At 54.6% G+C, this 23,231-nt stretch overlaps 1 protein-coding gene across 1 annotated transcript in view; it reads left to right on the top strand.

The window, feature by feature from the left end:
* Positions 1–23,231, top strand: part of GTF3C1 (general transcription factor IIIC subunit 1) — a 79,038-nt gene that overhangs the window by 35,110 nt on the left and 20,697 nt on the right. Inside the window, exons 8-24 of the mRNA XM_018040599.1 lie at positions 88–203; positions 1,301–1,616; positions 2,160–2,371; positions 5,377–5,513; positions 6,462–6,615; positions 9,243–9,346; positions 10,393–10,577; positions 12,369–12,599; positions 12,843–12,988; positions 14,391–14,488; positions 14,978–15,074; positions 15,183–15,360; positions 18,691–18,832; positions 19,218–19,353; positions 20,075–20,156; positions 20,286–20,474; positions 22,241–22,395. Coding sequence (XP_017896088.1) covers positions 88–203; positions 1,301–1,616; positions 2,160–2,371; positions 5,377–5,513; positions 6,462–6,615; positions 9,243–9,346; positions 10,393–10,577; positions 12,369–12,599; positions 12,843–12,988; positions 14,391–14,488; positions 14,978–15,074; positions 15,183–15,360; positions 18,691–18,832; positions 19,218–19,353; positions 20,075–20,156; positions 20,286–20,474; positions 22,241–22,395 — 2,678 coding nt within the window. The remainder of the gene's footprint in view (positions 1–87; positions 204–1,300; positions 1,617–2,159; positions 2,372–5,376; positions 5,514–6,461; positions 6,616–9,242; positions 9,347–10,392; positions 10,578–12,368; positions 12,600–12,842; positions 12,989–14,390; positions 14,489–14,977; positions 15,075–15,182; positions 15,361–18,690; positions 18,833–19,217; positions 19,354–20,074; positions 20,157–20,285; positions 20,475–22,240; positions 22,396–23,231) is intronic.

The following is a 23,231-nucleotide window of genomic DNA, read 5'->3' as shown; positions in this document are numbered from 1 at the left end:
AATGTCCATGCCTAGGAAAGGTGGGTGGGAGCTGTGCAGAGGGGCTCCATGGCGGAGGCTAGGGGTCAAGTGGATTGTTTCTCGCAGTCGAGCGCCGAGGCACGAAAGGTATTTCCCAGGCTGAAATCCGAGTGGCTATGAATGTGGGAAAGTTGGAAGCCAGGATGCTGTGCCGTCTCCTTCAGAGATTCAAAGTTGTCAAGGTAACAGCGTGAGTCATCCCGCGTGGTTCATTGTCTTCGGGTGTGTGTGTGCGCGCACCACGTGGTTCTAAAGGGCTGTCGCAGACGGTCAGGAGCCCAGGTCTCCATCAAGGGGGCACATGGCTGCCGGGGGAGGGGGCCAAATGCAGCCCACCAGCGTGGCCCCCACTTCCTGCTGTGGATTTTGTTGGTTTTCAACTTCTGAAAACTAACCGAGTCATCAGCATTGAAAAGTCAGTGGGAGATGCTGCAGTCTGGGGAGCAAGCACCCTCCCCCGCTCCCATTCCCCTGTGGGGGGTCAGCTGAGGCTGGCGCCTCCAAGTGCCCCTTGAAATAAAGCAGGTAGCCCCAGACTTCAGTCCCCGCCCCACCCTCCTTCTTGTTTGTGTCCCTGGCCTGGGTCCTGGGGGCACCGAGTTGGCTAACTGGGTCTGGGATCCCCCTTCGGGACCAGACCTGCTGTCTCAGCCCTTTATGCCTCACTCCCTTGTTGCCAACTTTTTGGCCATTTGCTGGATGGCAGTGTTAACAGTTGAGCTAATGATTGCAGAGTGCTTAGCCCTGTCCTTGGCGTGTGGTTGTCACGTGGAAGGTGTTACCCTTTCTACCGTTACGGGCAGAAAGCCCCTTTCCCCTATTCTAGAAGACAAAAGGCAGTAGGTCAGCTTCACTCCCAATCACCACAGCAGTGGCTCAGCAGAGCCGGAGACCCCCAGGCTCTGACTCTGCATCTTGACGACAGTTAGAAAGTGTTGAATTCTGCTTACTGTTTCCTGTGGGCCTAGGGCATCCCGGGCCTGGGAGTTTATGGAAGGCCAGGTGAGGGCGCTGCCCAGCGAGGGGCTCAGGGTCTCCTAGAGCAGACAGTCAGGATTGCTTCCTGTGGAGCAGGAGCTGAGGCTTGGTAGACAGGAGGGAACATCTTGAGGAGCTGAGCTGGGGTGCAGGCAAGAGATGGAGGAGGCGCGGGGAAAGGCAGGAATGATAAGCAGACAGACACTGCAGGGCCCCCCACCCTCCCAACCCTGGTCACCTGCAGGCCTGGGCGGCCCTGTGTCCTCTGCGGTGTCTTAAACACGTTGTGTCCCCCGCCCAGGGCTTCATGGAGGACGAAGGGCGGCAGCGGACCACCAAGTACATCTCCTGCGTGTTTGCGGAGGAGAGCGACCTGAGCCGGCAGTATGAGAGGGAGAAGGCGCGCAACGAGCTGCTGACCACCGTGAGCCTGGCCTCGGTGCAGGAGGAGTCGCTGCTGCCCGAGGGGGAGGACGCTTTCCTCTCCGAGCTGGACAGTGATGAGGAGGGCGGCGGCGGCAGCAGAAAGAGAAAAGGCAGGAGAGCTCCGCGGGATGCGAGGTCCTTCTCGAACGGCGGGCTCAGGACCCAGCCCCACCACTCCACCCCGAACAAGGGTAGGGGCGCTTGGGGCGGGGGCGGGAGGGTGCGCACTCTCGGTCTGGCTCTGGGGCCGTTCAGTCCAGCGGACGCCGAGGGTGGCCTGGGTGCTGTGCCAGCAGGGGCCTGTCGGTGTCACACGCGTCACTTAACCTTAGGCTCAGGAGAGCCTCGTGGGGTCTGTCTCCAGGCTGCTGCCAAGTCTCCTCCCCTTCACCCATGTTTTGTTATGTTTCAACTATTAAAGGGATGGAATTTCCTAAACTTCCTCTATCCACTTCCCTCCAACAATCTGTAATCCCTCAGGATTTTAGTTAAATTATGGAAGACATTTCTTAGACATTTGGATGCTGCTGCTGCTGACCGCAGAATTGCACATCAGGGGTGGGGGGTTACCCTGGGAGGGGTAGCTTGCAGGCCCACCACCCTCATCTTAAACTGACCACATGGGCTTCTTTGGCCTGAGCAGCTCTGGCTTGGCAGCTGAGCAGAAGCAGCCCCTCTCACGTTCCCCCTGTTGCGGTCACGGTCATCCCACCAACACCTGTCCTCCACCGCAGGGGGCTGGAAGGTCATCAACCTCCACCCGTTGAAGAAGCAGTCATCCTCCTCGGGGGCCGCCGAAGAGCGAGCATCTCGGGGCGCCTTCGGTGGGGACAAGCTGGACACCAGCGGCTCCTCGGAGCTCGGCATGTCCTTGGGCCCCCACTGCGTGGACAGTCACAGTGGCGACATTGCCGTGATTGAAGAGGTCAGGCTTGAAAACTCCAAGGTGAGTCCCATGGGGAGGCTGTTTCCTCCAGGAAAGAGCCGGTGGCAGGTGGGCATCAGCCTTCTCTTTTGTGTGCTTACGGATCACAACAACAACAAAATCAGTAATAGCAGAAGGGCCACCTGCTCAGGCCTGGGAGGTGGGCAGGGGGCAGGGCCCCGTGGGAAGGAACGCAGCGCTTGTTTACCTACCGCCGTCGCGTGGCCTGCCTTGACCAGAAATCACCTGTTATGTGCGGAACTTTGGCGTTTGTCGCCACATACTCTTTTTATTTAAATTTATTTTGGAGGGAAAATGGCTACTTTCTTTTCCCCTTTAATATTTACTTGGCTCCACCGGGTCTTGGTTGCATCCTGCGGGATCTTTGGTTGTGGCGCGTGGGCTTCTGAGTGACCTCAGGAGTTACAGTGCTCTGGCTTAGTTGCTCCACAGCACGTGTTATCTTGGTTCCCCAGCCAGGGATTGAACCTGAGTCACCTCCATGGCAAGGCAGATGCTTAACCTCTGGCCCACAGGGGAAGTCCCTGTATGGCTACTTTAAATCAATGGTTTTCACTCTGGGCCTATTTTGCCTCCTAGGGAATATTTGGCAGTGTCTTAATGCAGGAGATGCAAGAGACACAGGTTCAATGCCTGGGCCAGGAAGATCCCCTGGAGAAGGAAGTAGCAACCCACTCCAGTATTCTTGTCTGGGAAATCCCATGGACTGAGAAGCCTGATGGGCTGCAGTCTATGGGAACGCAGAGCGTTGGAAATGACTGAGCGCGCACATAGAGACGTTGTCAGCTGTCCCAGTGGGGAGAGGGCGCTGCCGGCGTCCTGTGGGCAGAGGCCAGGGAGGCTGTGAACTGTTCTAGACTGTGCAGGACAGCCCGCAGCGGAGTTATCCGGCCCAGAGCGTCAGCAGTTCTGGGGTTGAAAAACACTGCTTTAGGTGAAAAGCCAGTATCATTTGCCCTAAAAAGAAAGTGATCATAAAAAGGTCTGATAAAAACAAAGCTTGTTTAGTTCTTTCTGGTCAGATCCTGTTGTATCCACGGCATTGGAGTCAAACGAATACTTTTTCCTGTATGTTATTAGAGGGATGAAAAGGCAGTTGACACAGGAGCAGCCCTGTCATTGAGTGATTCAGTTCCCCATTGCCGTCCTCGGTCTCCTGGAAGTGCCTCGGATAACGGCCAGCGGTGCCTCAGTCGTCCAGGACAGGGCAGACTTGGGACTGGCGTGGCTCGGTGGTGTTGCTGCTGTTTGGTTCCAGCTTCACAGCAGCCCTGACAACAAAGGCCGAGTCTGGTCCTGGAGGAGGCGAGCAAAGCCCCGGGGATGGAGGGACTTGCCTGCTCAGCTGATGACAGACTGGAGATTAGAACCCGTGGGCTTGCAGCTCCCACCCTGCCCTGCTTCTCTTTCTGTCTCTGGCGTGGAAGCCTGAGTTTGTGCCCTGTCCCTACAGCAAGGAGGGGTGAGGTGGGGTGTAAGAGAGTGAGGGGTTTTTGTGGAATATTCTAGAACCTTCTGCTGCTGCTGCTGCTGCTGCTGCGTCGCTTCAGTCGTGTCTGACTCTCTGCGACCCCATAGACGGCAGAACTTTCTAGCCGTATCCTGTCATCAGATGCCGTGACTCTTTTTCAGGTCGTGCCTGGTCTCGTCTCCACCTGAAGCGCCTGGGCCCGCCGGCAGGTGGGGCCCACCAGGTTCCTGAGGGTCTTCCCTGCCGTCCTCAGCCCTGCCCCCCTCTTTGCGCCTCCTTGTCGGGTCTTCGTGCCCCTAGCGACACGCTCCCTCTAGGCCCTGCAGGTCCTCGCTCAGCTCTGCGTTTTCCTCTTAGAAGTCTGTCCCCAGAGTCCTCGTCCTTCTTTTCTCTACTTGCTGAGTAGAGGGGCAGGAACCACACTGTCTGGAGGTCTCTCGGTAAAGCGTGTGTTCACTTTGCTCCCCGGCAGCCCCCTTGGAAAGCAGGCAGGTTTCTTTAACATTCCTCCAGAATGTTTGCTCTGAAGTAGAGGAGAGAACCAGTCTTTCTCCCACTCTTGGGCCCCTTCTTGGATCTGTGACTGACTCTCCCTTCAGGCCCCACCTGCTTGAGGAAATCAGTGAGCCCCTCGCGGAGCATCCGTGGCAGCAGGGAGGTGATGGGACCCCTGCCCAAGCGTGTTCTCTTCATGTTCTCGTTTCTCTGGAAGCGCTGCTCCAAGTAAGAAGCGCGTCCAGCAGAATAGGCCCTGAGTTGTGCCAAGGGATCTTCCAGGAATGTGTTGGGGTTGGGATTTCCCTTCGCTGCAGGGCGCAGATTTGGGCTTTGGGGTAAGTGATCTGAAGGCAGATGGAACAAGGTCAGGATCTGAGCTCCTGAAAGGAGGCAGGGAAAGAGGTGTGGGCGTGGTGGCAGGGTGGGGAGGGCACCCGTCTGCCCCCCTCTCTGCCTCGTTCTCTCCTGCTCATCATGATTCACTCCGAGGCTGCCTCTCTGTCTACTTTATGTCCCTGGAGAGGCTGCCCGTGGCTTCCTCCACATGGACGCAGAAGCCCATCCTGGTGCGCATTCATGCCCTTGGACCCTGTCTGGTTGTTTCACCTCAGGAAGCCCTGGATTCCTCTTCCGTAAAATGGAACCTTAATAATAAGCCTTGAATGAAGAAAGCCCCACAGAGTGACCGTAGGGAGTCCGCGTTCAGTCTGTCCATTTCCTTCCTTCCACTGTGGAAGAAGCAAGTCAGAGCTGAGTGAAGGCGGTCCCCTTCTCCAGGAAGGGCTGGAGTAGACGGGTCTGGTTTCTGTTCTGAAGCCAGCTGACCTTCATAAACCTCTGGCATGTCTGTGCTGTTTCAAAGCACTGAGATAGTGGGGTAGTGGGATCCTGTGAGAGCTGTGATCCTCTTGACTTCTTTTCTTGAAACGTGGTGTAGAATTCCATAAAGAGGGAAAGCATACCAGCAGGCGTGGTGTCTGGCCCCCAAGCCTTGCTGAGTCCATTGTTTTTAATTCTCTTTCGGTCTCTGTTCTAGGAGAGCGGTGGTTCCCAGAAGACAGGGAAGCATGGCCCAGGCCAAGACAAGCCCCACGAGACCTACCGACTGCTGAAGCGCAGGAATCTGATCATAGAGGCCGTCACCAACCTCCGCTTAATCGAGAGTTTGTTCACGTAAGTAGTCTATCTGTCTGTCTTACATTAAAACTAATGCCCGTGGGAGTCATCACCATCCGCAGAAAGGACCCGGAGGCATTTGCATCTCTCTTCTGTGTCGATTCTCACAGGAGCCCTTTGTGGTCGGAAGGATTTAGCATCTGCTTGTGTGATTTGAGAAGTTAGACACTGAAGAATATCTACCCATACGCTTGACAGGGAAAGCGCAGTGGGGCAGGAGACAGAGGCCTCGGGAAGTGCGTTTCCCTGCTGCTTCCTTCGCCATTTGTGCTCAGGACAGGGTGAGAGGAAACGTAGGCAGGTAATAGCATCAGCCTCCACGGAGCCTTTTGTTCAGACGAAACGTTGTATGAAAGCAAAAGGGACACGTGGAGCTTCCGTTTCCAGGTTCAGTGGAGGCTCTGCTCTCTGGTTTGGTCCTTCTAACCCACTGCTACCACCACGTCCTGGGTAGCATACTTGGGCTTCTGGGCAGTCAAGATCAGAGCCTCTTGATTGGAAGGAGCCTTGAGGCAAGGACGGGAGTCCCTTCACTAGGGGAAGGGGGGATGGCCTGCGGATACTGCTGGCTGTGTCGCCTCTCCTGGGCATAGAGGCATGGAGCTGGCTATTCCTGAAGCCCCGTCTGGCCCTGCTGTGGCTGGTGATCTAGAAACACTGCCTTAGTGGCTCTGTAAACGCTAGAGAGATGGAGAAGAATCAAAAGAGCTCTGGAGCTGAGGGTGTCGATGGTGAGACACTGGGCCTGTCCTTAGCTAACCCGTTTATCTCAGCGAGAGATATCTTTGCCATCGTAAGAAGTCATCCTGGCAGCAGGAAAACACCCTCTAAGTCCTCCCCAGCTTTAGGCTGGGTCCCATCAGGCAGGCGTCAGTTGCGGGGGTTGAGACTGGCCTTCCATGTTGAGACTGTGACTATTAAACGGCTGCTTTTGTGGTGTCTCAGAATTCAAAAGATGATCATGGATCAAGAGAAGCAAGAAGGTGTGTCCACCAAATGCTGTAAGAAATCCATCATCCGCCTGGTGCAGAACCTCTCCGAGGAAGGTCTGCTGAGGCTGTATCGGACGACGGTCATTCAGGACGGCATCAAGAAGAAGGTATCGCGTGGCCACCGTGCACGCTGGGCGTTTTCTTACCAGCTTCTCACATCCTTGTTGGTGCCTGGGTTGTTCCTTTGTTGCTGATGACTTGGAATTTCCCATCATGCCTCCTCACTGGGGCAGCAGGGATTTACCCCAACTTCCTGTGGAAGCTAGGGACAGAAAAGAGGAAGAATTTGCCTGACGCAGCCTGCGTAAGCCCAAGGCAGGAGCCCAGCCCCGCAGCCGGCCTCAAAGGGGAGGAGAAAGGGAGGCATAGCCAAGTTCAGCTGAGTAGCAACGGGAGAAATGAGGCAACACTTAGAAGGTGGAAAATTCAGGCTAAGCAGCAAGCACATTATCCACAGAAACGTGCAAAAAACACATCCCAGAGGAAACGGTGGCAGCAAGTCAGTGAGCATGCCCGCCGGGGCGTCCACTGAGGACAATAGATCTCTTCTGTCCCAATCTATTTCTGTAAGATTTAACGTTTGGAGCCCTGCCCACAGCAGCTGTAGCTCAGCGGCTTTGCACATATTCAAAGGCATAAATTTTTCAGGGTCAGAGTCATTCGAGACACCCGGCTAGGCGAGGAGACCAGAGGGAGGGACGGGCATTTGCAGTTCCCTCACCTGTTTTCTGACGACGTCTTAAATCTCTTGCCTTAAGAAAGCTCCGCTTTGATGTTTTTTTTTTCTGACTAAGCTGGCAAGGTCATTTAGGGTCTCTTTTACTTATGTTGGAGAAGATTATTTACTTATTATTGGAGAAGGAAATGGCAACCCACTCCAGTATTCTTGCCTGGAGAATCCCATGGATGGAGGAGCTTGGTGGGCTACAGTCCATGGGTCACAAAGAGTCGAACACGACTGAGCGACTTCACTTTCACTTTACTTATCTTATTTTTTGAGACCTTCGAAATTTGAGCAACAGAGCAATCCCAAAAAGTAGCTTTGGAAACTCCATCTCTACCATTCCGGGTTGGCAGGTCTCATCAGTCTTTGTACCTGCTCTGAGCCCTCTTGACCTTGCCCCGTGCCCATCCCCAGCCAGCCTGCCTCTCATCCCCCTGAGTATGGCCGGAAGTCCTGGGCTGTGACCTCTCTCACTAGGGGACAGTCGCCCAGCCAGTCAGCAGCACCACCTCTAGTTTCTGTTGATCTTCCTGGAGCAGGTCTTTTGAATGTGCAGCCTTCCAAGGCAGTCGCTGGAGGCAGGAATATCTACCCTGTCTAGGAGTTGAGAGAGTCTGTGTTTATAGAGATATATAGGTATCCACCATGTCCCATGTGCCCATTTGGTGCCATGTCCACCAGGTGTTACCCAAGGGAATGGGCAAGGAGCTGGGGATGGGGAGTGCGTGTCCCAGGTAAAGGCTGATGACCTGTGCCTAGTACTGGGGGCCTCATGCCACAGGGTACCTCTGTATTAGACTGTTTGCCGACTGGAAAGGGCCCCCAGATTTTACATCTGCCTCTAGAGTAAGCTTGAGTTTCTCGCTAGCGCTTTGGCACCCAGGGCATGGGCTGCTGGCAGGCGGCCCTCCCCTCTGCTGGAGCCTCGCTGGCTGGGGTCGCTGTGCCTGGCGCCCGCCTTTTGCCATTGCTCCTGCATCTCCTCGGTCCATCGGGGCCTTTGGGAGGTTGGCTGGGCCATTTGGCTGTGAAGAGTGGGGAACCAGGACCCCAGTCTTTCAGATTCTCTTGAGGTGTTGCTGAACTTTTTAAAATCTCACCTGAACCTCACAAAACCACAAAAAAGAGCTGGCAGGGAAGTGCAGGGGTCCCCTTTTCCAAGTGAAGAACAGAAAAGATGGAGCCCAGTGTGGCTTTTTGGAGTCCCTGCCCAGATGTGGCCACTGGTTCCCTATGACCCACCCTCTTTCAGGCCATTTTGGGCAGGAAGCCTGCTGGCCACAGTTCCCTATTTAGCAGACCTTTCCTTGCCATCTTCTGTCAGAGGAAGCCGCCCCTCCCGGGTCCAGGTCACCATGCCTGCCACCTCCTGTACGGCTGTCACACCCGCACTGTGCTGCTCAGCCCCACCAAGTCATGTCCATCCATCAGCCTAGTTGGGGCTCGAGAAATGATCACCACTTTCCTGTTGAACCTCAGTACCTTGGAAACACGAGACCAACACAGGCAGCCCTAAATCCTCTGCCAGTGGGTGCAGAGGCATAGCTGGCAGGAGCCCCCTGCTGGCACCCAGCGAGCGGAGACTGATGGAGGCCGCTTTCCTCTTCCAGATGGAAGCCCTTAGGACTCCTGGGCACCTGTGGGAGACGCTCCGCTCGCAGGAGCGGGGCATCAGGAGCCGCCCCCCAGGTAGCAGCAGGGACCAGTGGGCGATGACAGCCCAGCTTGGGGGCCCCAGGGCAGACTGCTCTGTTTCCAGGCCGGAATTCCTCAGCCATCAGAGCAGCACGCTAGCAACGGCAGAGCTTTGTGGCTGGGTGCTTGAGGGATTTGGGTGCCGGAAACTAACGGTAAACTGATCAGCATCTCACTTGGTTCCATCAGTGCCACTTGGAAATGTTAATGGCAGCAGGTATGACCAGGGATCCAGCAGGGAGCTGAGGTGTGGGGCTGAGTCTACCCCGGCTCCTCCCTTCTCCTTCAGGAGCCCCCCCGCATCCCTCTCTGCAGGTTGACCTTGTGGTGCACCCGTCCATGGACCAGAACGACCCTCTTGTGAGAAGTGCCATCGAGCAGGTTCGCTTCCGGATGTCCAATTCAAGCACAGCCAACAGGCAAGTGGCCGCTCCTGCAGGAATTCACAGTGAGGCTGCCCCGGTCAGCGTTCCAACAAAAGCCCTTTATTCATGCTTTATTCATGCGATCAGTGAATTCACTGGTCTGGAGTTTATGATTCATGATCCCTTGGTCTCAAAAAGGGTCCATTTCGAGATTCTTTTTTCATTATCGTTCATTTATTTTTGTCTGTGCTGGGTCTTCGTTGTGACACGTAGGCTTTCTCTAGTTGCAGCAGGCAGGGGCTCCTCTCTGCTTGCTGTGTGTGGACTTCTCGTTGCGGAGGCTTCCCTTGTTACAGAGCACCAGCTCTGGGGCTTTGTTGCCCTGAGGTGTGTGGGATCTTAGTTCTCAGACTGGGAATCAGACCTGTGTCCTCTGCACTGACAGGCAGATTCTTAACCTCTAAACCACCAGGGAAGTCCCTGGATTATTTAAGACAAAAAAAAATTCTTAACATCCTTCATTCTGTTTTAATAGCGTGTGGACAGAGTGCTTCAAATCATAGGCCCTGTAGATGTGAAGCTTGCCCAGTTCCATCCTAGCTCAGAAGGATTCCACTTGCTTCTCTGAGGTCTTTCTGTTCGTAAGCCACCTAACGAACTGAGAGAAAGCTTGGTGGGAGAACGTTTTCGGTTGAGTTTAAAGTAGAGGTGGGGCCCGGGCAGGCACAGGGCTGGATGTGACTCGCAGACGCTGGCTTGTGTGGCCAGCCATGCCTCAGCCATGGGTGCTGTGAATCAGTTGCTGGTTAATTTCGCGTCCCATTCCTGTTTTCTGGCATGGATGAAAGTCTCAGAGGACCCAGCACAGTAGGCCACCTTGCTCACAAGGTAGCAGCTGCCCCGGAGGTGGGGGTGTACTCTCCAGGTCACCCCCGCATGTCCAGTGCCCTGACACAATTTGTCTGTTTACGATCGTCTGTTCAGCCCCTCTGGGTGGTTGATTTGACTCTGCAGGGCCAGATTCTTGAGGACAGACCCTGTCGTTTCTCAGCCCTCGGTTTTCTCACGTACTTTCGTCGCATCTTACCTGTGACCTTCAGGATGAAAGCACCCCAGCCTCCAGTGCCTCAAGAGGAAGCCGAAGAGGAAAGTCAAGGAGAAGAGGGCCCGAGTGGATCAGGAGACGCTCAGCCAAGTGCCTCCTCGAAACCAGAAGGTGGACGGGTGAAAAAGACCCATGAGAAAATGGGCGTGACCCAGCTGAAAAACTACCACCCTGTCGTAGGTAAAAGGCCGCTCCCGGTCAGGGCCCAGTTGCGTTTCATCTGATGGGGCTTCCCTAGTGGCTCAGACAGTGAATGAGGTGCAGTGCGGGAGACGTTAGGTTCAATTCCTGGGTCAGGAAGAACCCCCAGGGAGGCGAATGGCTGCCCGCTCCAGTGTTCTTGCCTAGAGAATCCCATGGACAAAGGAGCCTGCCAGGCTACAGTGCAGGGGTCATAAGAGAGTTGGACACGACTTAGTGAGTAACACATACACACACACACACAGCTCCTTCTGCTGAGTATCCTTGGGCTGATCATTCGGTAAACCACTGAAAATCTCTGCCTCTCCCAACCCCACAGCCTCTGGGAGTTACAGCCACTGATGAGTATGAGCGTTTATCCAGTTTTCCAGGATGCAGGTCTCCGACAGGGCTGCCTCCCATCAGCAAGGATGAGAGGGTTGGATGTCGTCACCAACTCAGTGGACAGGAGTCTGAGCAAACTCCAAGAGATGGTGAAGGGCAGGGAAGCCTGGTGGGCTCCAGTCCATGGGGTCGCAAAGAGTGGGACACAACCGAGCGACTGAACAACAGCAACTCCCCTCACCCCTGCACCAAGCAGCTCTGACGTTAGATTGTCCTGGGCCGCGCACACAGCCAGGCCTTCGTAGTCAGAGCTTCAGTTGCGGTTGCTGGTCACAGCGTGCACGTTGGTGGAGGAGGGCAGCGGCATCAGGGCACAGACCTCGCGGAGACGTCCTGGTGGGGCCCCCAGCGGCTGGGGATGCCGAGCAGGAGGGACCCCACTTGCTGAGCTCTCCAGACACGTGGGCTCGGCCTTTCCTCTCGAGGCTTTGCAGTTAGAAAAGTGCAGGTGGGGGAGGGGAACTCACACGAGGACGTGCACCTGAGCAGCGCACGCGCCTGCAGGGGCGAGAGGCAGCCAAGGGCTCCTCACAGGGTCCAGGCCTGGTGCCGGAGGAGGGGCCCTTGGGCCCCTTGTCCTCACCACCACATCTTCCTTGCTCTCACCTGTCTCTTCTCTGTGGGGCAAGTCAGGGAGCACTTGGTGTCAAAGAAATAAGCCCTTTAGAAGAACCTGATTTTGGAGTGTTTGCAGTCCCCATGAGCCTTGAGCTTGTCCTGGAGGCCCCCCCTTCCCCGCTCCCTGAGGTTCACCTCCTTGCTCCCCTCCTTCCTTGCTCTGCCCTGTCCCTTGGGTCTCCTGGCCCTTCCCCAGTATGCTGTGTGTGGGTGTGCGCTCAGTCGTGTCCGACTCTGCGAACCCATGGACTGTAGCTCGCCAGGCTCCTCTGTCCATGGGATTTCCCAGACAAGAATACTGGAGTGGGTTGCCATTTCCTCCTCCAGGGGATTTGACCCAGGGATCGAACCTGAGTCTCTTGAGCCTCCAGCATTGGCAAGTGGGTTCTTTACCAGCAGAGCCACCAGGAAAGAAAGCTAGGCACATTGCTTTCAGTCTAGGGGGTGTGTGCCCAGGTGTCTGCACGGCCCACTCCACCAACTCCAGGCCACCCCCTGAGGTCTCTCCCCGGGACCGTCCAGGCCTCTACGGAAGTATTGCCCTCCTCTCCCTTCCTTGCTTTATTTTCTGCATCAGCTGTTTCCATCCAGCGTGCTCTCTTAGGTAGTTTGCTGTCGTCTGTCAGCTAGAAAGTAAGTCCCACGAGGATGGAAGCATTCGCTGTCTCCCTGGCCCTTGGGATCCAGGGGCCCTCGGTCATTTTGAATGAAGTGAACCGAAGGGAACCTGGGGTTTTCACGTACCACCCTCCTTCTTTCTTGCCCCAGTTCCTGGACTGGGGCGCTCTCTAGGGTTTCTGCCCAAAATGCCTCGCCTGCGGGTGATCCACATGTTTCTGTGGTACCTGATCTACGGGCACCCTACCACAGTGGAGGAGCTGAGCTTCTCGGAAAGGAAGGCAGGAGTCCCGTCCTCCTCCAGGAGCGACCTGGAGGCCTCCTTCGATGCCGCACCCAAGGACACCTGGGAAGGCGAAGTGGAACTTGCCACAGAGACCGGTGAGATGCCCTGGGCCGGGATGTCACAGCAGGGTCCAGCGGGGAGTCACAGCAGTGCCTCATCCTTATGATCTGAACTGCCCCGGTCACTATACAGACATCACCCAGCCTTCCTGAGCCTCTGGGCCTCCTGCCCAACGGGGAGGGTTTTGCCCAAGTTTGTGGTGAGAGGGATCCAGGACCAGGGAGGAGAGAGCAGCACCGTGACCGGGAGTCTGGGGAGTGACCCTTGTCTTCTCCTAGTGTTCGTGGACGAAGCCTCGTGGAAGCGCTACGTACCCCCCATCCCGGTCCACAAGGACTTCGGCTTCGGCTGGGCCCTGGTCAGCGACCTGCTTCTGTGCCTGCCCCTGTCCATCTTCACCCAGGTCGTGCAAGTCAGCTACAAGGTACGGCGACCCCCAGGCCGCTGCAGGGGCCGGCGCCGCAGCTCCATCCACACCGGGGCTCTGCGCTCAGCTGTAACTGGCTGGGTGACGGGTGGCTGGCCAGATAGACAGACAGATGGATTAAATAGGCAGGCAGGCAGAGTAGATTGTGGGGGTTGGATGGACGGTGGGTCAAGGGAAGTATTTCAAAGACTTGTTCCTTCTAGATCAGTCAATAGACAGACAGTTGTGGTAGAGCAATAAAATGTTTTTACAAATTCGGTAAATACAGAAAAAAGGAGAGAACGGAAGTTACCATAGAAATGCCATAACTGTGTCAGTCAGAGACATCGCCGCTCGTGTTATCTGTGTGTTTTCGTCTAGCCTTTTTTTCCTATGCCACGTTTCTATGTATGTGAATGTGTGTATATATTTGAGAGCTTCCTTTTAAAAAAAAATAGTGAATTGAAATCATACTGTGTTTATTCTTTTATCATCTGTTCTTACCACTGAACAACATATTGTGTTTTCCACACCATTGTTTTAACTTGATATTAAGTAAATTCATAGTATTCCTTTTTAAAAAAAATAATTTATTTTAATTGAAGGCTAATTACTTTACAGTATTGTACTGGTTTTTGCCATACATTGGCATGAATCAGCCACGGGTGTACATGTGTCCCCTGTCCCAAACCCCCCTCCCACTTCCCTCCATAGTATTCCTTTTATGCACATACCCCGATTTATTTAACCAGTACTGTATTTTGGGGTGTTTAAGTTCCAGTTTCTTGGTGTTGTTAATGACACGATGATGAATGCTTTTTAGTAGCTGTATTTGTGGGTAGCTCCTAAAATTTTTTCTCTAAGGGTAAGGATAGAAGCAGAATCAATGGCTTTAAAGGCAATAAGCATCCTTTATCTTTTTTTTTTTTTTTTAATTATTTATTTGGCTGCTCGGGGTCTTAGTTGTGACACGTGGGATCTAGTTCCCTGACCAGGAATCGAACCTGGGCCCCTGCTTTGGGAGCACTGAGTCTGGACCTGGGCCCCTGCGTTGGGAGCACTGAGTCTTAGCCACTGGGCCACCAGGGAAGTCCCATCTTTCTTCCTTTTAAATATAAATAATACATTCTCCTGTGCTCCCCCACGATTGTTTTAGCACTTTGTATGCCCACCAGCGGTGAGTGAGGCCACATGTTCAGTCCCCAGCAGTGTGGCAGAAGGGTGGGAGGGGCGGGGTGTCAGGGCTGAGAGAGCGATGTGGGAGGTGGGGGGGATGCGGAGGAGGGTCCATGTCCCCACGGGGCAGATGACCCAGCTCAGCGAGACCTCAGCCCAGAACATAGCGCGGAGTGTTCTTTCATGGCTCTTGGAACTCGCCCTGGCCTCAAGGGTGAGCTGAGCCCTGTAAATCCCCTCTTAGGTGGACCACCTCGAGGAGTTTCTGAGCGACCCCCTGAAGAAGCACACGCTGATCCGCTTTCTCCCCAGGTCCATCCGGCAGCAGCTTCTGTATAAGAGGTGAGGTCCTTGCAGTCACTCGGGGCAGCTGAGGGTCCCGACAGGCCCCTCCGAATTAGGCTTCTGAGTAACGGCTGACCCAGAAAAGGAAAGGTTTCTGCTTTTTCCAGGTTGTAGAGACCCCAGGTTATTAATTTAGCCACTCTGTGTCCTTCTACGTAAAGCACAGTGGTAATTGCAGTGTGGGCCGGGACGTTTTAGCCCTTGATTGCAAGGTTCTTTTAAAAGTAAAATCTGCTGATAGAGACTGTAGGTGATGAAGTGGGTTTTCCTTTTGTTATTTTTGATCTCAAGCCCCCCGTGTAGAAGCAGTGCCCCACTGCCCTGGGTGGTGATGGGCCGGGGGTCCTGGGTCTCAGCTCAGTGCAGGCCCGAAGCCCGCCTTCAAGGTCCCACAGGTAGATAAGGGGAGAAGCAGCGAGTCCCATCCCTCACTCCCATCCGACCCCCTGATAATGACTGAGTGCCTGCCACCCCCTCTACCTGCAGACGTTTCATTTTCTCTGTGGTGGAGAACCTTCAGAGGCTCTGCTTCATGGGGCTGCTCCAGTTCGGCCCCACGGAGAAGTTTCAGGATAAAGATCAGGTAAACAGCCTTCACCCCCAGTGGAAGGTGGCTGGTCCTGAGCATTTCCGACACTAACCCGACTCAGAGATTGAGGCCCCCCCTCGCCATCTGCTGTCTCCCTCGTAGGTCTTTGTCTACTTGAAGAAGAACGTGGGCATCGTGGACACCACCACCTGTGACCCCCATTACAACGTGGCCCGCAGCAGCCGGCCCTTCGAGAGGCGTTCGTACGTCCTGAACTCGATGCAGGACGTGGAGAACTACTGGTTCGATCTGCAGTGCGTCTGCCTCAACACCCCGCTAGGTACCAGCCGTCTTTACGGGGCTCCCGGGTACCCTCCTTTCTGTGGGGTTAGAGCTGGAAGGAAACCGCCTGCTGGTTTTCAGACTGTCCCCCAGAGGCCTGGAGTGTCCAGGAAGCTCCCTTAGAGCGGAATGTGGTGGACCTTACCTGGGACACCACAGCCCCCAGCACCACCACCCGCCCCCCGTCATTGAGCCCACGCAGCTCCACCTCTGTCTTCATTCACTGGGCTCGTTGAGCAGGTGTTTACTGACCACCGTGTGTGTGCTTTCCTGTACACCCATCACACAGCAGCGGGACTTGTGGTCTCTTGGGGAAGACACACAGCACAGAGATCCAGAGTGCGTTAAGTGCTGGGGAGGAAACGCACCCGGTGTCGGATCGAGGGTATTTTCGTAGGCTGGTGAGGAAGCAGCCTTTCTGAGCAGGAGAGTTTGAGCTGAGTTCTAAAGGATGAGGCCGAGCCAGCATGACCAGAGCTGAGAAACAGAATTGGCCAGTATATGTGGAGGGAGAATGGCCACTGGGATGGAGAAGCAGAGACTTGGGGGCCTTGCAGGACACTTGCAGGAGAACTTGCAAACTTCCAAACTTTCAGGAGACTTTGGCTTTATTCTCAGAGCAGCGAGAATCCATTGGTGGTTGTAAGTCAAGATCTCATGTCTTTCAAAGCTGCCCTGGCCGCTGTGTGGACCATAGGCTGAGAGGCACCAGAGCAGGGGCAGGGAGGCCAGCTGGGGACTGTGACTCAGGTCCTCTGGTGACAGTGAAGGACAGAGGACAGGTGGGGAGATCTGGAGGAGGAACTGACCAGACTGCCCATTGCTTGCGTGACTTGGGCTTTGTGTTAGGCGTTGACTTGCATCGTCTTCTCTGTCTGGCACATCCTGACCTATGTTCACCTTGCAGATAGCCACCCCCTACTTCAAGCATTCTCTCTCCGAGAAAGCTTTTCCAGCATCTTTGCTGTCATCTGATGTCATTCTGGGAATCCCTTGAGCACAGGAGATTTGGCATTCATCCCCAGCGTGTCTCAAAGTGCCTGATACACAGGCAACATCCTGAACATGTTTGTAAGAATGATTGGAGGGTTTGTAGAAGGTGATAGAACCGCCAGTCTGGTGCTCTTTCCTCTAAGCCAGTTTTCCTCGGGTCCTGTCTTGCCACTTCTCCCAAGGAGAAGAAGGATGCTGCATTCCGTTCGCACCTGGGAGAGGACTTCTGTCTTCCTCCTGTCACAGCGCCTGAAGGTCAAGGTCACGCTTTGATTTTTGCAAAGCAGGAGCCACACGTGTACTGTGTTGATGTGTGCTCAGTCGTGTCAGACTCTTTGCAACCCCACAGACTGTAGCCCGCCAGGCTCCTCTGTCCACGGGATTTGACAGGCAAGAACACTGGAGTGGGTTGCCATTTCCTTCTCCAGGAGATCTGTCTGACTAAGGGATTGAACCTGCACCTCCTGCATTGGCAGGCGGATTCTTTTCTGCTGAGCCACCAGGAAAGCTTGTGATTTGGGTAGAACTGTTTAATGCTAAGAGGCTAACGAGCACTTGTATAGATCATTTAATGGGTCCAGACAAATGTTAGAAACAGTGTGTTTTGTAGACTCCTCTGGCAGCAGCAATGAGCTAGGCTTTTAGCATTGCAGATTTTAAAGTGCCCTCATTCCCCTGCATTTTATACTAGATAAAAATTTGCGAACCAGTATGTTATTTGCACCGGAGTCTTTCAGGCTTGACAGCGGGTGAATTTCCATCCCTTTTTGTGTTCTTGAGTTGAAATATGGGAGGCTTATTGAGTTTGATAATCAGACATTGACTGTCCCTTCAATCAACAAACATCTACGGGGGTCGGGGGGGTTCTGCCCCACAGACTGAGGGGAAGCATCAAATAATAAGATGTGGGCATCCTGCAGGGTGGGGCTCGCAGAGCGTGAGTGCACCGGCAGCTCTGGGGAAGCGCGTTGAAATGCGGGTTATTGGGCGCCGTCCGGGGACTTGGGCTCAGCAGTCCTGGGGGTGGCCTAAGTCTGCGTCTCCAACAGGCAGCTTGGTGGTGCCAGGCAAGACATTGCCTGAGGTCCTCTTAGGTTCTCAGTCCATTCAGATGCACGACCCTGGGTGAGCTCTTTGGAGCCTCCTGAGCCTCAGTTTCTTCATTTCTAATCTGAGAACGCCGCCGCCTTTTGGAGCTGAGGGCAGGCTTGAACCGGATGCTTCACATGAAGCTCTGGCTGAGAGATGCCTGGCATGTGGCATGGGCTCTGCCTGTTGCCCCTTGCCACCAGCCAGGCTGAAGTCTCCAGCTGACCATGTTGCAGGAGGCTCTGTGATAGTCTGCAGATTATCATAACCTTCCCTGGCCTCACTCAAGCAATTCTTTTAATTAATTAATTGGTTATTTATGGCTGCGCTGGATCTTCATTGCTATGCCTGGGCTTTCTCTAGTTGCGGAGAGTGGACTTCTTATTGCAGTGGCTTCTTTTATTGCGAGGCACGGGCTGTAGAGCGCAGGCTCAGCAGTTGTGACACGCCGGCTTCATTGTCCTGCGGCACGTGGGATCTTCCTGGACCGGGGATCAAACCTAGGTCCCCTGCATTGGCAGGCGGATTCTGAACCACTAGGCCACCAGGGAAGCCCCTCAAGCAAAGGTTTTAGTCATGTTTCACATTTCTTTGCAAGAAGTGCAGTTTGCTTAACTTCTCTCAGCAAATGCGTCTCTGCAGAGGGCACTCAGGAATTATGGTGAAGAGACAGCGAGTGTACCTCGGAGCTGTGTGGCCATGTTTGTTGTTGTTTAGCCGCTCAGTTGTATCCCACACTTTGCAACCCCAGGGGCTGTAGCCCGCCAGGCTCCTCTGTCCGTGGGATTCTTCAGGCAAGGATACTTGACTGGGGTGGGTTACCATTTCCTCCTCCAGGGTATCTTCCCAACCCAGGGATCAAACTTGTGTTTCCTGCATTGGCAGGCAGATTCTTTACCACTGAGCCCCTGGGTAAGCCCAGGCTTGTGGCATGTGGCTCCTTGGGGCCTCCACCAGGAAGAAAGAAGGCCTGGGGTTTCTCTGGTTGCCTGCTCGCCTTCCCGCCTTTGTAGAATCCAGGCTGGGTGCAGTCTCTTTTCTCAGTTTCACCCACCAGCCTTAACTCTTTCATCTGCTCCCCTGTGACATGACGACGTAAGACGTTTTGTGCAAAGAGGTCCACCGGTTTCAGCCCCTCTCCCCTGGTGGGGATCCTAGTCCCAGAAAGGGAGTTCACTCCTCTTGCCACCCAGCGGCAGACCTTGGCAGAAAGGTGTCGTCAGCGGGGCTCATGTCTCTCTCCTAGGCGTGGTGCGCTGCCCACGCGCCCGGAAGAGCAGCGGCCCAGACCAGGGCAGCGATGAGGAGGGCAGAATGCAGAAGGAGCAGGAGAATGCCATGGACAAGTACACGCTGGAGCGCAAGTGTGCCATGATGGAGTACACCACGTGCGTCCCACCTGTCCCCGAGCGCAGAGCCGCGGGGGGGCTCCCCCTGCAGGCTGTGGGCTCCCCCACCCCAGTCAGGCTCCCTGTCGGGCCTGGAGGCCTGAGTCCCTGCTGTGGGGCTGTGAGGGGGTGGCTGTGGCTCACTCTGTCCCCAGCCATGAGGCAGCTAGCCCCCCACACTGTCAAAAACTAAAAAGAACCAGTTGCCGAAGTTCAAAAACTGGGATTTTTACATAAAAATCTGGATTTTTGACAAGTTCTTTACTGCTACCTGTCAGGTGTCTCTGTGGGAAGGTAGCCGTTGCAGTACATGCCCCACCCACTCCACAGGCTCTCTTCCCAGTTCCCAAGGAGGCTCGGTGTCTGTTTATTTCCCGACTCCTAGGGGCAGCCGTGAGGTCGTGGATGAAGGCATCATCCCCGGAGACGGCCTGGGAGCCGCGGGGCTCGACTCCAGCTTCTACGCACACTTGAAGCGCAATTGGATCTGGACCAGCTACATCATGGACAAGGCCAAAAAGGTGGGCGTCTGTCCTAGGACCATCACACCCTCTCCCCGGCCATCGCTACTCACCTGCCTCTGCCTTCCCTGGCTCACAGATTTTGTTTTTAAGATTTCCTTCCTCTGTTCCCGTTTTTGGCGGCTCTGGGTCTTGGTTGCTGTGTGCGGGCTTTCTCCAGTTGTGGGAGAGGGGGCTGATCTTTGTTGCAGCGCTCAGGCTTCTCGTTACGGTGACTCCTCTCCGTTGTGGAGCACAGGCTCCAGGGCGCTCGGGCTTCTGTAGTTGGGGCACACAGGCTTAACTGACCCGCGGCATGTGGGATCTTCCAGACCATCAAACCCGTGTCCGCTGCATTGGCCGGTGGACTGTTAGCCACTAAACCACCAGGAAAGTCCCAGCTCACAGTTTTTGAATTGGCCAAACCAAAATTGACCAGAGACACAAGTAATTGCATCCGTAAGTACTGAAGGTACAGCGGGACTTTGTAAATTTTCTGCCTTTCTTTTTTCTTTCCCCCCTTGGATGCTAATTTATTCTTCGATGAGTACAAGTATTCCTTTTAAAAAGAAAGAAAGGGAAGTCTAAGAGGTCACACAAGATGGGGGTGTGTGTTCCATAGGAAGGTGGCGGTCCCTGTGCCGCCTCTTCATCAGGGACTCAACACTCCCCACTGGCTGCACTGGGTTCCTGGGGGCCCAGTGAAGCTCACACTTCATCCAGTGCCATCCTTGTCTTTCAGGAGACCACCACGTCGGAGAACGGGCTCACGATGAGGCTGCAGACGTTTCTGTCTAAGCGCCCGATGCCTCTTGGGGCTGGAGGTACGTGGGCCAGGACCTCGGCAGAAATGGACGCAGGGCCGGCTTGGGCCGGTGGGACCCCTGCGCCGCGCCTTGTTCCAGCCTTTACGGGGGCCTTCTGCAATGCCAGGCTCCTTTGCTTGTTTCCAGGCAATGGCAGGTTGACAGTCTGGGGAGATGCTCGAGCCGGATCGGGGCTCTGTGCCGACAGAGACGAGCATGTCGAGGTGGAGCGAGAGCCCACGCTGGAGCGGAACCAGAAAGTGAAGGGTGGGAAAAGCCAGAAGCGCAAACGGCTGAAGAAGGACCCAGGGAAGAAGATCAAGAGGAAGAAGAAAGGTTTGGTGATGATCATTTGTGTTTGTGAGGCTCGCCTTTGCCCGGTCCAGCCGGAGACGGGCAGCAGCCTCCCTGTAGCCTGGCATGAGTGCTGCCCTCAGATTCCGGTTCACCCTCTCCGCTTGCAGCGCTAACTATGTGGTTGTGTTTTGTTTTCCAAGCCCAGCCTGTTGGCCGAGAGGGCCTTGAACTTTCTACACATCTCCCCCTGCTTTCTCCGTCACGGTAGTATATAGAGCCATTTCAGTTAGTGATTGCCTCTGTTCACATTTTTAATTTCATCTCAACTGGGAAAAAAAACCTTGGCAAAAGTCCTTAGCCAAGTCCTCATCACAGCCGGTTCAAATCCTGTTATTCTCTTTGTTCACCTTTTAACATCGGCATTTGTGCTCAGCGCAAAGTTTGAAGTTGTGTTTGTAAATCAGAGGGAGCGTGGGAGTTGCTTAAGCCTGAGGGATCTCTCTGGATCTCGTGAACCCCTTGTGCACAGCGCCTGTTCGATTCCCGTTTTGAATTCTTCATTCGGGCATCATTTACAGTGAAGGAGGGCAGCAAGGAGACCGGTGTCCAGGTTTTCAGCCACTTTTATGTCATTTCAGTGGACCGTGCATTTTAACAACGATCTGATAGCTTTAGCTGTTTCAGCTGAGAGCAGAATGCTTTAACACGAACCCATGTTTAGTGATTTACTCGGCTGGTGCTCATAACAAATAGCCTCGCATCAGCTGAAATGCCCCCCTCCGTTCAGCCTGTCCAGATATGTGTAAGATCAAATTGGCTTGAAAAGACCCGAATTCACTGCAAAGCAAAATCCGATGGTGGTGTTGCTTTGAATGCAAATGATCTTGCCCACTTTCCTCCTGCTTTCATTTGAAATATGCTCACTAAGCAAACAGTCTTTTAGAATTGGCGGTAGCATATGGCATCTGCCTTTGGAACTCCTGCCAGTGTTTCCCAGCAGGGAGGGGAGCGGAGGGTGGAGCCTGGGGAAACCCAGTGGTTTTAGAGCTCAGGGTTCCCATCCTAACTGCCGCTTCCTAGGATTTTTGACTTCAGGCAAGGTGCTGGGTCTCTGTGCATGTCAGATTCCTCACCTGCCAAATGGGGATAATAGTTGTATCCTTCTCCTACCGTGGTTGTCAAGTATTATTTTAATTGTAAGTGAATATATGTAAAAAGCTTAAGCCAGTGTTTGGCACCCAGTAAATATTCCATAATGTTTGTGGTTGATATTACTTAGATAACGGCTCCTTTGCACCAGGCGCTGCGCTGTGTGTGTTTTAGTGGTCTGGGTCAGTCCTGAAGTTATTTAGCCCTGGACAGTGGGCCTTGTTGTCCCCCTGCTGCACCAGCGTGTACACAGCATCTCTCAGGTCGCAGAGCAGGGAATGGTGGGGTCCCACTTACCTGGAGAGCACGCCCCGAGCAGGTTCCTTCAGAGGGCTTCTGAAGGAGGCGAGGCACCTTCAGAGGGCTCATTGCCTCCGAGGGAAAGATTGGAGATGGGCAGATAACAGGCTGCATCAGGTTGCCCAGCCTGTCACCATGAAATCTGACCAAAGAGAAATGATGAAAGGGGTTAAAAAAAAAAATCTGTCCCGTTGGGCTGAGTCTTTTGTGACTAATTGACGTGACTTCCCACTTGATGAGATGCTGATAACTGACGCCTTGATCCAGGCCCACCCACTGGGTAGGGACCCTTCCGCTCTCTGGAGTAACAGCTCTCAAACAGTTGTTCAAAGCCCCCTCTGCTATCCCCACCTTAGAAGAGCTCCCGGAAGACAAGAACAAAAGGCGTTACCATGACGAGGCGGACCAGAGTGCCCTGCAGAGGATGACGCGGCTGCGGGTCACCTGGTCGCTGCAGGAGGACGGGCTGCTCATGCTCTGCCGGATCGCCAGCAACGTCCTCAACACCAAGGTGCGCCCCCCCATCCCACTCGCCTCTCCACCCCACCCCAGCTTCCAGCCCACTGACTGTGAGTCCCTCTCGTCCGGGAGGCTCTTGCTCTTCTGACCCACACAGGGAGGAGCGTGGCCCTGGGACCACTCATCCCATCTACTCCACTCGGCCCGTGGGAGAAGCGTCTCCCAGAATCTTCCCAGCGAACCCCACGCTCACCTTTGCACCTCTCTTTCCAGCCTTCAGCTCACACATCTGTGTCTTTGCCTGGCTGCACACCGCACAGCTCGGGCTTCCCTGGTGGCTCAGATGATACACAACCCGCCTGCCAGTGCAGGAGGCGCGGGTTTGATCTCCGGGTTGGGAAGATCCCCTGGAGAAGGCAACCCACTCCAGTATTCTTGGCTAGGAAATCCCATGGTCGGAGTAGCCTGGCAGGCTACAGTCCATGAGGTCGCAGAGTCAGATGTGACTTAGTAAACAGCAACAGCAAACAATGGCACACAGCTGAGAGCTGCACTCGCTGTCTCTTCTCGGGATTCTGTCCCTTCCCTGCTCCCCGCCTCCCATCCTCAGCTGCCTGGAATAGTCCTGTTTATCTTTCATTTACTGCTTATCGTCTCTGGAAAGGCACCATTGATCCTGCAGAAAGGAAGTGGTTACTGCTGTCTCGCTCTGCCCCTTTCATGTCACGCTGCTCCTCTGGCTTCTGGCCCCTCTTTGCCCACTGGAGTGGCTGCTTCTAGAGGCAGAGGCTTCTTACTCATTTGTGTAGCTATGGCCCCAGGTTCATGCCTGGGTTCATGCCCCACCTTCCAGCCACACCAAGGCCAGTGGTCCCATCAGGCTGGTCC

Source organism: Capra hircus, chromosome 25 (assembly GCF_001704415.2).
Source record: "Capra hircus breed San Clemente chromosome 25, ASM170441v1, whole genome shotgun sequence".
NCBI classification, from domain to species: Eukaryota; Metazoa; Chordata; class Mammalia; order Artiodactyla; family Bovidae; genus Capra; species Capra hircus.
The sequence above is the reverse complement of the archived record's forward strand: the minus strand, read 5'-3'. Positions and strand labels throughout refer to the sequence as shown.